Source organism: Heptranchias perlo, chromosome 6 (assembly GCF_035084215.1).
Source record: "Heptranchias perlo isolate sHepPer1 chromosome 6, sHepPer1.hap1, whole genome shotgun sequence".
Taxonomy (NCBI): domain Eukaryota; kingdom Metazoa; phylum Chordata; class Chondrichthyes; order Hexanchiformes; family Hexanchidae; genus Heptranchias; species Heptranchias perlo.
The window spans coordinates 23672753-23687963 of NC_090330.1; the positions used below are offsets into that span (position 1 = coordinate 23672753).

At 42.5% G+C, this 15211-nt stretch overlaps 1 protein-coding gene across 6 annotated transcripts in view; it reads right to left on the minus strand.

Annotated features, from left to right (window-relative positions):
• Window positions 1-1536: 1536 nt before the first annotated feature.
• Window positions 1537-15211, minus strand: part of nbeaa (neurobeachin a) — a 637170-nt gene continuing 623495 nt past the window's right edge. For all 6 annotated transcript variants that reach the window (XM_067985944.1, XM_067985943.1, XM_067985942.1 and 3 more), the window contains one exon: window positions 1537-3108. In XM_067985944.1, the coding sequence (XP_067842045.1) occupies window positions 3018-3108 (91 nt within the window). In that variant the 3' untranslated portion in view covers window positions 1537-3017. The remainder of the gene's footprint in view (window positions 3109-15211) is intronic.

Genomic DNA, 15211 nt, shown 5'->3' on the forward strand with positions numbered 1-15211 from the left:
ATGATATCAATACCTACGCAATGAGGGTGTTAGAGCAGTCATCATACAAACCTGTAAATAATTGCTGGGTCAGAGAAGAACCTATGTCTTATCGTGGTAATATAAGGTGGAATGTAACCTACCACACTCGGTGCAGTTGATGTGCATCAGTTCCACAGTTTACAACTGTGCAGTGTCCTTCTGTGCTTAACACGTCTGTCCCTGATCCACAGTGCTCATTCTTAAGTTTAGACTGGGGACCCATCTCCAAAGGTTCACTCTTAGTAGGAGGAGATGCATGAAGTAAAACCATCCTTTGTCCAAGGATCACTGTCCAATGCTTTATACATTTCTCAAAGAACATTCTCCAACAGATGAAGACAGGCATTTGACTCACAAACTGTAACTCAGGTGGAAATGTAACATTGTAGGTGGTTATCAGTACAGCTAACATCAACTGAAACAAGTTTCAGAATATCCAAAGCAGTTATAGCAGAACTATAAACAACAACAATTTGCATTTATATAGCGCCTTTAACGTAGTAAAACATCTCAAGGCGCTTCACAGGAGCGTTATCAAACAAAATTTGACACTAAGCCACATAAGGAGATATTAGAACAGGTGACCAAAAGCTTGGTCAAAGAGGTAGGTTTTAATTAGCATCATAAAGGAGGAAAGAGAGGTAGAGAGGCAGAGAGGTTGAGGAAGGGAATTCCAGAGCTTAGGGCCTAGGCAGCTGAAGGCACAGCTGCCAATGGTGGAGCAATTAAAATCGGGGATGCGCAAGAAGCAAGAATTGGAGAAGTGCAGAGATCTCGGAGGGTTGTAGGGCTGGAGGAGGTTACAGAGATAGGGAGGGGCAAGGCCATGGAGGGATTTGAAATCAAGGGTGAGAATTTTAAAACCCTCCAGAGGAGAAAAATCAGCATCTAAACTACTCAACCAACACGTAGTGATTACACTGAAAATCTAAGATTGTAGCTATAAACTGATTTCAAAGAAAAACATTTCCTGATAGAGAAAAACAGCAAGTTACTACAACAGAAGAAAAAGGAACTCAGGCTGATCTGGAATTATTATTCTTGTGCAGCATCAGACTGGGACAAGATCAAATGGCTCTGTGAGTTTACAGCAAATAAAACTTTTAAAGGGACCTTATTGATGTGATTTTGCTCCATTGTCTTGTGATGTATGTGGAAGACAATGAAAAATAATTTCTTGCAGGTTGCAAGAAAACTGAAGTGTTTAGAAACTTCAGAGACAGGAAGATTTTCCATTCCTTTAAATGCTCTGCTGAGTTCCTCAATGAAATCTGCACTAGTATTAGTGGGTTGTTGCAATTCAAACTTAATTAAAAAAACCTGATCACGAAGGACTCTATTTGAATTTGCAATTTCCTGTAGAGGAAAAAAAATGACAAGCAATTACATTTATTAGAAAAGCATTTTTCAATTAAATGAAAACATATTCTCATTTTCGTACATTTGACAAGATTCACATAAGCTCCACAGGACACTATCGTGACAAAAGAATGAACAAAACAAATTAGTTCTTTGCATATTTTATTTTTTTCAATTTTAATTTCCAACTGACACACATCTGGCATATTTTACATCTTTGCCATAAAACAGCGTTACAATAGCTCAAGGATTTTGTATATCCAAAATATTTCACTGTGATTTCCAGATGAAATGAAATTGTTTTCCAGATGCTTATTCCCCCCCTCCCAATTCTAGACTAAAAACTCATAATATTGCTCACACATGTGATGTACAACTTAATAGTTACGCAGTCAGACTTTCTTCATGGTTTTAATTGTTTAAATACAAACAACGAGTAAAGAATTCAGTGCTAAAATTTACTATTACAGAGTGGATGACAAATCAATAATCACAGCAATAAATAATGATATGTTTCTGGTGCAAAGTGCCAATACAAAGAATCCAATAATTATTTCTTAAATAAACAACTGCAAGAGAGTGTAATTTCCAAGAAAACTACATTCCTGTTACATGCCTCTTAGCCCTACCAACACAGTATGTACATCTATGACTTTTGACGATACAGTCACCAAATATACAAAGAAGAAAACATGAAGTGATTTTTTTTAAACCCCTGGGTGTATATGTGTATGTGTGTTTAATCAGAATAATATGCCAGAAATATCTTTAACAGTGATTTTTGCTACAGTAAAAAAAATGCAAGGTACTCCTATTCTCGTGCCTACTAGGAAAGCTGAAAATGTAGTTTATAAGCTAGAGAACCAAGATCTCACAATATTCACCTCATTAAGATAACTTTTAACAGTGTAGAGAAACCAAACTGCGTTTGTAAGTTGACAGCACAGCACAGAATGGCCACATTGTAAAATTAGATGGCCAAGTCAACTTAGTTCTCAAAGCTAATAAATGTTAGGTACTTTCGACCAAGTTCCAGTTTTTTTTTGAAAAAAGTACCTTAAGGGTATGACTGGAACGCTGGATTTACAGATTGTGCACAATGGAACTTCAAACTGGTTAGGAAACAGCTGTTTTGGGTGTTTCATTTTTTATCAAAGGTATCGTATTAAAGTAATACTTATGAAAAGTATTCTTTCACAGATTGGATACTGGCTGAAAATAAAGAGGGATGCAGTTTTTTTTTTTACAGGGTCTTCTGTTAGCCTGAAGTATTATAAATAATAACTGGATACGTTCTTCAGAAACTTTTCCCTGACACATTGTCAATAAAGTTACTTGGAAATATGAATTATTTAACATATTCTGATTCATCTACTTTACATCACTGAATCATAAACTAATATGGCATTTCTTTGTTGTAGCTGGTGCTCAGTGGTGGGAAGAAAGAAAACACAGCATTTGTGATTGCTTTTACACGTAAAGAATACAATGTACAACTATTGCTAGATGTAATGGAATGTATAACAGAGGTCAATGCAGAGGGCATCACGTTCCACCACCTGTACCTGGGGCATTCACTGCAGCACTTGTGCTCTCAGCTGGGACTGAATCACATTTCAGCCTTCCTTAAAATTGGTTTAGTATCTGTTCTGATGTTCATAATGCCACCGGTTGAAATCTATGTTAAAAGCTACGATACTGCCTGAAGCCATGCCAGTTATCAGTGTCCTGTAACAGAAATGCAAAAATAATGTTATATTCAAAATGTGATCTTTGAATATCACTTTGCATAATGCATACAGACAACAGTTATTTTTTTAAAAAAAATTCACATGGGGCAGTTTTGAAACAATTTCCTAATTGAATTATGTTTTTGAATCAAATATATAAATCATAATTATTCTTACGTTTTTTTTCAGTAAATTATCTTTAAATTTATTACCTTTTTCTAGTATAAGTTATTAGGACAATTAAACTGTAAAATACTTCCAAGGTGGCTCAACACAATCTGTTAAGCGTATAAATGCACAAACAGGCTCTTCTAATACCTCAGCGAATTCATTTAGTGAGTAGCTCAGCCATTTAGACCAGTAAGGTTCCAGGTTTGAATCCTAGTGTGTGCCATGCCAGCTGATATCAGCTGGGGTGGCAGTAGGGTGCTGCAATTGGTCTTATTTTGCTTGGTTTCTCGCTCCCAAGAACTATCAGGAAGTCATAGTCTTAATATTTCAGATAAATAGACATATTAATTGCCTGCGGGATTCCCACCAGTGGGGGCCACGCACGCAGCCCCGCACATCATCGGGGAACCCGGAAGTGGTCGGGATCGCAGCGCGATCCGGTCACGTGACCGCATATCGGGATTTTCGGGGCCCCCCCGCTGGAAACCAGCAGGAAACCCGACCCTAAAATCGAGCCCCATGTCCCTTTAAGAGTTTGCAGTGGCATATTTTTTTTATTCGTTCATGGGATGTGGGCATCGCTGGCAAGGCCGGCATTTACTGCCCATCCCTAATTGCCCTTGAGAAGGTGGTGGTGAGCCGCCTACTTGAACCGCTGCAGTCCGTGTGGTGAAGGTTCTCCCACAGTGCTGTTAGGAAGGGAGTTCCAGGATTTTGACCCAGCGATGATGAAGGAACGGCAATACATTTACAAGCCGGGATGGTGTGTGACTTGGAGGGGAATGTGCAAGTGGTGTTGTTCCCATGTAACTGCTGCTCTTGTCCTTCTAGGTGGTAGAGGTCGCAAGTTTGGGAGGTGCTGTCGAAGAAGCCTTGGCGAGTTGCTGCAGTGCATCCTGTGGATGGTACACACTGCAGCCACAGTGCGCCGGTGGTGAAGGGAGCGAATGTTTAGGGTGGTGGATGGGGTGCCAATCAAGCGGGCTGCTTTGTCCTGGATGGTGTCAAGCTTCTTGAGTGTTGTTGGAGCTGCACTCATCCAGGCAAGTGTAGAGTATTCCATCACACTCCTGACTTGTGCCTTGTAGATGGTGGAAAGGCTTTGGGGAGTCAGGAGGTGAGTCACTCGCCGCAGAATACCCAGCCTCTGACCTGCTCTTGTAGCCACAGTATTTATGTGGCTGGTCCAGTTAAGTTTCTGGTCAATGGTGACCACCAGGATGTTGATGGTGGGGGATTCGGCGATGGTAATGCCGTTGAATGTCAATGGGAGGTGGTTAGACACTCTCTTGTTGGAGATGGTCATTGCTTGGCACTTGTCTGGAGCGAATGTTACTTGCCACTTATGAGCCCAAGCCTGGATGTTGTCCGGGTCTTGCTGCATGCGGGCTCGGACTGCTTCATTATTTGAGGGGTTGCGACTGGAACTGAACAGTGTGCAATCCCCATTTCTGACCTTATGATGGAGGGAAGGTCATTGATGAAGCAGCTGAAGATGGCTAGATCTAGGACACCGCCCTGAGGAACTCCTGCAGCAATGCCCTGGGGCTGAGATGATTGGCCGCCAACAACCATTACCATCTTCCTTTGTGCTAGGTATGACCCCTGATTCCCATTGACTTCAATTTTACCAGGGCTCCTTGGTGCCACACTCGGTCAAATGCTGCCTTGATGTCAAGGGCAGTCACTCGCACCTCACCTCTGGAATTCAGCTCTTTTGTCTATGTTTGGACCAAGGCTGTGATGAGGTCTGGAACCGAGTGGTCCTGCTGGAACACAAACTGAGCATGGGTGAGCAGGTTATTGGTGAGTAAGTGCCGCTTGATAGAACTGTCGACGACACCTTCTATCACTTTGCTGATGATTGAGAGTAGACTGATGGGGCGGTAATTGGCCGGATCGGATTTGTCCTGCTTTTTGTGGACAGGACATACCTGGGCAATTTTCCACATTGTCGGGTAGATGCCAGTGTAGTAGCTGTACTGGAACAGCTTGGCTAGAGGTGCAGATAGTTCTGGAGCACAAGGCTTCAGCACTACAGCCGGGATGTTGTCGGGGCCCATAGCCTTTGCTGTATCCAGTGCACTCAGACGTTTCTTGGTATCACGTGGAGTGAATCGAATTGGCTGAAGACTGGCTTCTGTGATGGTGGGGATATCGGGAGGAGGCCGAGATGGATCGTCCACTCGGCACTTCTGGCTGAAGATGGTTGCAAACGCTTCAGTCTTGTCTTTTGCACTCACGTGCTGGACTCCGCAATCATTGAGGATGGGGATGTTGGCAGAGCCTCCTTCTCCCGTTAGTGGTTTAATTGTCCACCACCATTCATGACTGGATGTGGCAGGACTGCAGAGCTTTGATCTGATCCGTTGGTTGTGGAATCGCTTAGCTCTGTCTATATAGCATGTTGCTTCCGCTGTTTAGCATGCATGTAGTCCTGAGTTGTAGCTTCACCAGGTTGGCACCTCATTTTTTGGTATGCCCGGTGCTGCTCCTGGCATGCTCTTCTACACTCTTCATTGAACCAGGGTTGATCCCCTGGCTTGTTGGTAATGGTACAGTGAGGAATATGTCGGGCCATGAGGTTACAGACTGTGCTGGAATACAATTCTGCTGCTGCTGATGATGGCCCGCAGCGCCTCATGGATGCCCAATTTTGAGCTGCTACATCTGTTCTGAATCTATCCCATTTAGCATGGTGGTAGTGCCACACAATATGGTGGATGGTGTCCTCAGTGCAAAGACGGGACTTTGTCTCCACAAGGACTGTGCGGTGGTCACTCCTACCAATACTGTCATGGACAGATGCATTTGCGACAGGTAAATTGGTGAGGACGAGGTCAAGTAAGTTTTTCCCTCGTGTTGGTTCGCTCACCACCTGCCGCAGCCCCAGTCTGGCAGCTACGTCCTTCAGACTCGGCCAGCTCGGTCAGCAATGGTGCTACCGAGCCACTCTTGGTGATGGACATTGAAGTCCCTCACCCAGAGTACATTCTGTGCCCTTGCTACCCTCAGTGCTTCCTCCAAATGGTGTTCAACTTGGAGGAGGACTGATTCATCAGCTGAGGGAGGGTGGTAGGTGGTAATCAGCAGGTTTCCTTGCCCATGTTTGACCTGATGCCATGAGATTTGATGGGGTCCAGAGTCAATGTTGAGGACTCCCAGGGCCACTCCCTCCTGACTGTATATCACTGTACCGCCAACATCTGGTCGGTCTGTCCTGCCGGTGGGACAGGACATACCCAGGGATGGTGATGGAAGAGTCTGGGACGTTGGCTGAAAGGTATGATTCTGTGAGTATGGCTATGTCAGGCTGTTGCTTGACTAGTCTGTGGGACAGCTCTCCCAATTTTGGCACAAGTCCCCCGGTGTTAGTGAGGAGGACTTTGAAGGGTCGACTGAACTTGGTTTGCCTTTGTCATGTCCGGTGCCTAGTGGTCCGATGCCAGGTGGTCCGTCCGGTTTTATTCTTATTGTGACTTTTTTTTAGCAAGATTTTACAACTGAGTAGCTTGCTAGGCCATTTCAGTGGGCAATTAAGAATCAACCACATTGCTGTGGGTCTGGAGTCACATATAGGCCAGACCGGGTAAGGACGGCAGGTTTCCTTCCCTAAAGGACATTTGTGAACCAGATGGGTTTTTACGACAATCCAGTAGTTTCATGGTCACCATTACTGATACTAGTTTTTTTTAAATTCCAGATTTTATTTAATTAATTGAATTTTTTTCATTAATTGAATTTAAATTCCCCAGCTGCCGTAGGCAGGATTTGAACTCATGCCTCTGGATTATTAGTCCAGGCCTCTGGATTACTAGTCCAGTAACATAACATTACTAGTCCAGTAACATATGCGTTACCCTCAGGCCTGCTGCCGAGATGATAGGATATACAAACGCCCAATATTATATCTTGCTTTCTCCTGTTGTATTATCACTCTGGTTAGTACTCTACTTATTCATCCCTGTTTTGAGTAGAGCTTTGTACTGCTGATTAACTTAATATTTTCATTTAACAATAAAACATGCAAACACTGGGCAAATTGGAATCTCAGCACTAAAATTAACCTAGAACTCATTACTATATGGATACTAATATTAAGTGGTTTGAAATAAAAGATTGGCAGGCAAAACTGTAATGGAACAATAGGCAGCCTTTAAAGAGGAGATGGCTCAGGTACAGTCTAGGCACATTCTCACAAGGGGAAAAGGTAGGGCAACCAAAGCCAGAGCTCCCTCGGACGAAAGAGATAGAGAATAAGATGAAGCAGAAAAAGGGGGCATACAACAGATGTCAGGTTGATAATAAACGTGAGAACCAGGCTGAATATAGAAAGTACAGAGAAGTGAAAAAGGAAATAAGAGGGGAAAAGAGATAGTAGGAGAATAGACTGGAAGTTAACATAAAAGGGAATCCAAAAGTCTTCTACAGGCATATAAATAGTAAACGGGTAAGAGGAGGGGTAGGGCCGATTAGGGACCAAAAACAAGATCTATGCATGGAGGCAGAGGGCATCGCTGAGGTACTAAATGAGTACTTTGCATCTGTCCTTACAATGGATGAAGATGCTGCCAAAGTCACAGTAAAAGAGGAGGGAGTTGAGATACTGGATGGGTTAAAAATTGATAAAGAGGAGTTACTAGAAAGGCTGGCTGTAGTTAAAGTAGATAAGTCACCCAGTCCGGATGGGATGCATCCTAGATTGCTGAGGGAAGTAAGGGTGGAAATTGCAGAGGTGCTGGCCATAATGTTCCAATTCTCCTTAGGTACGAGGGTGGTGCCAGAGGACTGAAGAATTGCACATGTTACACCCTTGTTCAAAAAAAGGTGTAAGGATAAACCCGGCAACTACAGGCCAGTCAGTTTAACCTCAGTGGTGGGGAAGCCTTGAGAAACGATAATTTGGGACAAAGTTAATAGTCACTTGGACAAGTGTGGATTAATAAAGGAAAGCCAGCATGGATTTGTTAAAGGCAACTTGTGTTTAACTAACTTTATGGAGTTTTTTGATGAGGTAACAGAGAGGGTTGATGAGGGCAATGCGTTTGATGTGTAAATTGACTCTCAAAAGGCGTTTGATAAAGTGCCACATAATAGGCTTGGCAGCAAAACCGAAGCCCATGGAATAAAAGGGGCAGTGGCAGCATGGATACAAAATTGGCTAAGTGACAGGAAACAGAGAGTAGTGGTGAATGGTTGTTTTTCGGACTGGAGGAAGGTGTACAGTGGTGTTCCCCAGGGGTCGGTACTATGACCACTGCTTTTTTTGATATAAATGACTTGGACTTGGGTGTACAGGGCACAATTTCAAAATTTGCAGATGACACAAAACTTGGAAGTGCAGTAAACAGTGAGGAGGACAGTTATAGACTTCAAGAGGACATAAACAGGCTGGTGGATGAAATTTAACGCAGAGAAGTGCGAAGTGATACATTTTGGCAGGAAGAATGAGGAGAGGCAATATAAATTAAATGGTACAATTTTAAAGAGGTTGCAGGAACAAAGAGACCTGGGAGTATATGTGCACAAATCTTTGAAGGTGACAGGACGGGCTGAGAAATGGTAAAAAAAAGCATACGGGATCCTGGGCTTTATAAGTAAAGGCATAGAGTACAAAAGCAAGGAACTTGTGTTGAACCTTTATAAAACACTGGTTCGACCACAGCTGGAGTAGTGTGTCCAATTCTGGGCACCACTCTCTAGGAAGGATGTGTAGGCCTTAGAGAGGGAGCAGAATAGATTTACTAGAACGGTTTCAATTATGAAGGACTTCAGTTACGTGGATAGACTGGAGAAGTTGGGATTGTTCTCCTTGGAGCAGAGAAGGTTAAGAGGAGATTTGATAGAAGTGTTCAAAATCATTGGTTTAGATAAAGTAAATAAAGAGAAACTATTCCCATTGATGGAAGGGTCGAGAACCAGGACACAGATTTAAGGTGATCGGCAAAAGAACCAAAGGCGACATGAGGAAAAACCTTTTTACACAGCGAGTAGTTATGATCTGGAATGTGCTGCCTGAAAGGGTGGTGGAAGCAGATTCAACTGTGGCTTTCAAAAAGGAATGGGATAAATACTTGAAGGGAAAAAATTTGCAGGGCTATGGGGAAAGAGCGGGGGAATGGGACAAGCTGGATTGCTCTTACAAAGAGCCGGCATGGGCTCGATGGACTGAATGATCTCCTCCTGTGCTGTAACCATTTTGTGATTCTATGATTCTAAGTCTGCCCCTCCCTTTTTCTTATTTTTAGGTTCCATTGTACCACTGATATTTTGTCCTCTTCCTCTACTGTAGATACAATGTATTCATTTAACAATTCTGCCATTTCCTTATTATAATTTCATTATTCCTGCATTTGTCTTTAATTAGGAACAGGAGTAGGCCATTCAGCCCATCGTGCCTGCTCCGCCATTTGATAAGATCATGGCTGATCTGTGATCTAACTCCATATTCCTGCCTTTGGCCCATATCCCTTAATACCTTTGGTTGCCAAAAGCTATTTATCTCACATTTAAATTTAGCAATTGAGCTAGTATCAATTGCCGTTTGCGGAAGAGAGTTCGAAACTTCTACCACTCTTTGTGTGCAGAAATGTTTTCTAATGTCACTCCTGAAAGGTCTGGCTCTAATTTTTAGAATGTGCCCCCTACTTCTAGAATTCCCCAACCAGCGGAAATAGTTTCTCTCTATCCACCCTATCTGTTCCCCTTAATATCTTATAAACTTCGATCAGATCACCCCATAACCTTCGAAACTCTACAGAATACAACCCCAATTTGTGTAATCTCTCCTCGTAACTTAACCCTTGAAGTCCGGGTATCATTCTAGTAAACCTACACTGCACTCCCTCCAAGGCCAATATGTCCTTCCGAAGGTGCGGTGCCCAGAACTGCTCACAGTACTCCAGGTGTGGTCTAACCAGGGTTTTGTATAGCTGCAGCATAACTTCTGCCCCCTTTTACTCTAGTCCTCTAGATATAAGGGCCAGCTATTCCATTAGACTTATTGATTATTTTCTGCACCTGTTCATGACGCTTCAATGATCTATGTACCTGAACCCCTAAGTCCCTTTGGACATCCACTGTTTTTAACTTTTTACAATTTAGAAAGTACCCTGTTCTATCCTTTTTTGATCCAAAGAGGATGACCTCACATTTGTCTACAATGAATTCCATTTGCCACAGTTTTGCCCATTCACCTAATCTAACAATATCGCTTTGTAATTTTATGTTTTCATCTACACTGCTTACAATGCCACCAATCTTTGTGTCATCGGCAAACTTAGATATGAGACTTTCGATGCCTTCATCTAAGTCGTTAATAAATATTGTGAATAATTGAGGCCGCAAGACAGATCCCTGCGGGACTCCACTAGTTACATCCTGCCAATGTGAGTACCTACCCATTATCCCTACTCTCTGTCGCCTTTCGCTCAACCAACTTCCTAACCAAGTCCATACTTTTCCCTCAATTCCATGGGCTTCTATCTTAGCTAACAGTCTCTTATGTGGGACCTTATCAAATGCCTTCTGGACGTCCATATAAATGACATCCATTGACATTCCCCTGTCTACTACTTTAGTCACCTCTTCAAAAAATTCAATCAGGTTTGTCAGGCACAACCTACCTTTCACAAATCCATGCTGGCTCTCTCTGATTAACTGAAAATTCTCAAGACGTTCAGTCACCCTATCCTTAATTATAGACTCCAGCAATTTCCCCACAACAGATGTTAGGCTAATTGGTCTATAATTCCTGGTTTTCCTCTCTCTCTCCTTTCTTAAAAAGCAGAGGGACATGTGCAATTTTCCAATCTAGAGGGACAGTTCCTGAAATAGAGAACTTTGAAAGAATATAGTTAGGGCATCTGCAATCTGCTCACCTACTTCCTTTAAAACCCTGGGATGGAAACCATCTGGTCCTGGGGATTTGTCACTCTTTAGTGCTATTATTTGCTTCATTACTGTTGCTTTACTTATGTTAATTTTATCGAGTCCCTGTCCCCAATTCAATATTAGTTTTCTTGGGATTTCCGGCATGCTATCCTCTTTTTCTACTGTAAATACTGACGCAAAGTAATTGTTCAACATGTCCGCCATTTCCCCATTGTCAATGACAATATTCTCACTTTCAGTTTTTAAGGGGCTAACACTGCTCCTGACCACCCTCTTTTTCCTAATATAACTATAAAAGTTCTTTGTATTGGTTTTGCTATCCCTTGCAAGTTTTTTTTCATACTCTCTTTCTGTAGCTCTTACTATCTGTTTTGTGACCCTTTGTTGATCTTTGTATCTTTTCCATTCGCCAGGATCTGTGCCATTTTTTGCCTTTTTGTATGCCCTTTCCTTATGTCTTATACTGTCCCTTACCTCTTTAGTTGTCCATGGCTGTTTTTTTTGGCAAATAGAGTTCTTGCCCCTCAGGGGTATAAACCGATTCTGTATCACGTTAAATCTTTCTTTAAACATTTCCCACTGATCATCAGTCGTTTTACCCATTAACAGATTTGCCCAGTTTACTATGGACAGTCTCTGTCTCATCCCATTGAAGTCGGCCTTACCCAAGTCTAGAATCTTAGCAGCTGACTCACTTTTTTCCCTTTCAAACTCTACATTGAACTCGATCATGTTATGATCGCTATTGGATAGATGTTCACGCACAGTTAAGCCGTTAACTAAATCTGGTTCATTACTCATTACTAAATCTAGTATGGCTTGCCCCCATGTTGCCTCTAGGACATACTGCTGTAGAAAACTATCCCGGACACACTCAAGAAATTCACTACCTTTCTGACAGTTGCTAGTCTGCTTTTCCCAATCTATGTGAAGGTTAAAGTCCCCCATTAAGACCACTATGCCTTTGTTACACGCTTGTCTAATCTCTGCATTTATACAATCTGGCACTTCAGAGCTGCTGCCAGGGTCCTATACACAATTCCCACCATAGTCTTAGATCCTTTCCTATTTCTCAATTCAACCCATAAGGTCTCTGTTGGCTGCTTACCTCTCATTATATCCTCCTTTATCATTGAAGTGATTTCATCTCTAATCATTAAGGCTACTCCTTCCCCTCTTCCATTTTCCCTGTCTCTCCTGTAGACCTTATAACCCGGTATATTCAGTTCCCAATCCTGACCATCCTGTAGCCATGTCTCAGTAATAGCTATCATGTCATACCCTCCAATTTGAATATGAACCTGTGGTTCATTTAATTTATTCCTTATACTCCGTGCATTTGTATATAGAACTCTTAGTTGGGCCACACACCCTAGCCTGACCTTCAGCTTTGATGCTGGGTTAATCGCCTTACACCTACATACCATCTTACCACTCTCTTTCTTTTAATATATTTATTAAAACTTTTACTGTTAGCTTTGATTTCTCATGCAAGTTTTTTCATACTCCCTTTTGCAACTGTTACTACTTTCTTTGAATCCATTTGTTGATTTTTATAGCTCTCTCGATCTGCTGGATAATCGCTTTTCCTTGCATTTGAGTAAGCCTTTTCTTTTAACTTGATACTGTCTCTCACCTCGTTTGTTGACCATGGTTGCTTAACTGCACAAGTGCCGCTTTTGCCTTTTAGGGGTATGTACTGGTTTTGTATTGTACCAAAAAGTTCAATGAATACTTCCCACTGTTTTTCTGTAGGTTTGCTCATTAACAGCTCAGTCCAGCTTACTATGGCCAATATATTTCTCATGCTTTCAAAGTTTGCCTTCAAAATCTTCCCCATTAGGAAGAGTAATTTAAGTGGCTAGCTGCTAGGTCTCAGTGGTGGTCACTTGCAATTGAGGTGGCCCTGTATCTTCTTGTACTGGATCATGAGGTGGGCCTGCAACTGGTTCTACCAAGTGTGTTGCTGCGGTGGTTGGTCTGCCCTCTTTTGGCGCAGACTGAAATGCTGGTTCTTTGAAGAATAAGGTGTCTAATGACACCCTTGTGACCATGGGTATTAGGAGTTGTTCTTCCACTGTGGGCGCCACTGTATGCCCATAGAGTTGCAATGATGTTCTGACGTGTTGTTGAGCCTTCTGCATGATTGCTCACATGCACCTGGCAGATTCCTCCACAGTCATCACCACGCCTTCAAGGGGGTTTTGGACAGCCTCAAATAACTCCACAAGGTGATCATACTCAGATAATAATCTTCATTTATAAGCAGGCCCATGATATAAATCTCTAGGCACAGTAGCTGAGGTAGAATGCTCCTGCTTCTCCCACTCTCCTTCTCATTGATTCATTCAGTGTTCTCTTCTCAAGGTTATTACCCCACCCTCTGGTGGATGTAGCTGTGCTGGTGTTTGTGACAGGTGCAGTGAATGAAGCATTGTGCTGTGAGGTGCTAACTTGTTTGTGCCATTGGCACATCAGCCTGATTCTTGGTGATGTCTATAGGAACATGCATTAGAATGTTGGCTGCACGACACCCCTTGAAATAGCACTTGCATGTCAATATACTGTGCGCCATGGTGTTGAGCTTGAATATACGGAACAATGAGTGAGTTTCTGAGTAAAGGGAGAAGAAATAAGAGGATGGTACTAGTCTTGAATTGGAGATGGCCTCCAACACCACACTTTCCTGTATGCTCTTACTCCCAATGACTTCAAATGTCACCTCTATGAAACAATTCAAGTTTGAAATTTCAGAGCCCTTCTCCTATGTAAGTCGGTTTCCTCTTGTCATATGCCACTTTCCCTTGCATGGGGAGAAGTAGTCTTGAGGTGTCAGCCTTGGCTCAATGGAAGCACTCTTAACTCTGAGTCGGAAGGCTGTGGTTTCCAGCCCCATTTCAGATACTTGAGCATATAATGTAGGCCAACTCTTCAGTGCAGTAGTGAGAAAGTGCTACACTGTCAAAGGTGCATTCTTTTGGATGAGATATTAAACCGAGGTCCTCTCTGCTGTCTCAGGTGGATATGAAAGATCCTACAGCACTATTCGAAGAAGTGCAGGGAAGTTCTGCTGTTGTGGCCAACATTTAACCTCTCAACCAACACCACTAAAAAGGATTATCTGATCATGTATCTCCTTGCTGTTTGCGGGACCTTGCTGTGTGAAAATCGGCTGCTACGTTTGCCTATATTACAACAGTGACTCCACTTCAAATGTACCTAATTGGCTGTGAAGTGCTTTGGGAACGTTAAATGCAACTTCTTTAATTTCGTGAGATGCCCGAAGTTTCAGGAGTACAAACAGTGGTACTCAAGTTCTCATCCAGCACCTTGGTATTTATGTTAGTAAATGAACATGCTAGATTTGTTTGGAAGAATTGTTTATGCGCATGTCTTTAATAGACGCAAGTATGACAAGAGTTTCAGTTGTCAATTGTGACTGCAAAGTGTGTTCTACTGTAGTTCTTCCACGTATGTTAAAGAATCAGAGGTGATCAAATTAATGCAGAACAGGTAGCGAGGAAAACAAATTATGGCATGCATACGTACTTGGTACAAGGTACTGGTAGGTAACCTTACCTTGGCAGGTTTCTTCAGATGGGCAAATTTTTTCTCAACTGTTCCCCCTTTGAATGTTGCAAACACTAACCCTTTGCACCACCTCCTGCCCGGTACTCAGCATACTCTCCTGTTGGGAGGGTACCCTGATCCCTAGGGCAACCCTATTTTTGCTACTACCTGAAGCAACAGCTCTGCAGCTGCACCTGTGAATCGGAGTGTTCTTTAATGCTATGGATTGATAGATTGGCCAGAAAAGAATACAATTTTTCCCAGGCATAAGAATACTTCCCTTCAAATGGGTGCTGCAGCACTTGAAATAGTCGCACCCACCTGGAAATATCTCTGCTACATCGCTGAGCGCTTCAAATGATAGGTGATTTAGATGGTACGAGATCATATACAATATGTAAGTAACTCTGAACCTGAAGTTGCAGAGAGAACAGGTGTGCAGAATGGGGTAGGCGTACAGCTCTCTC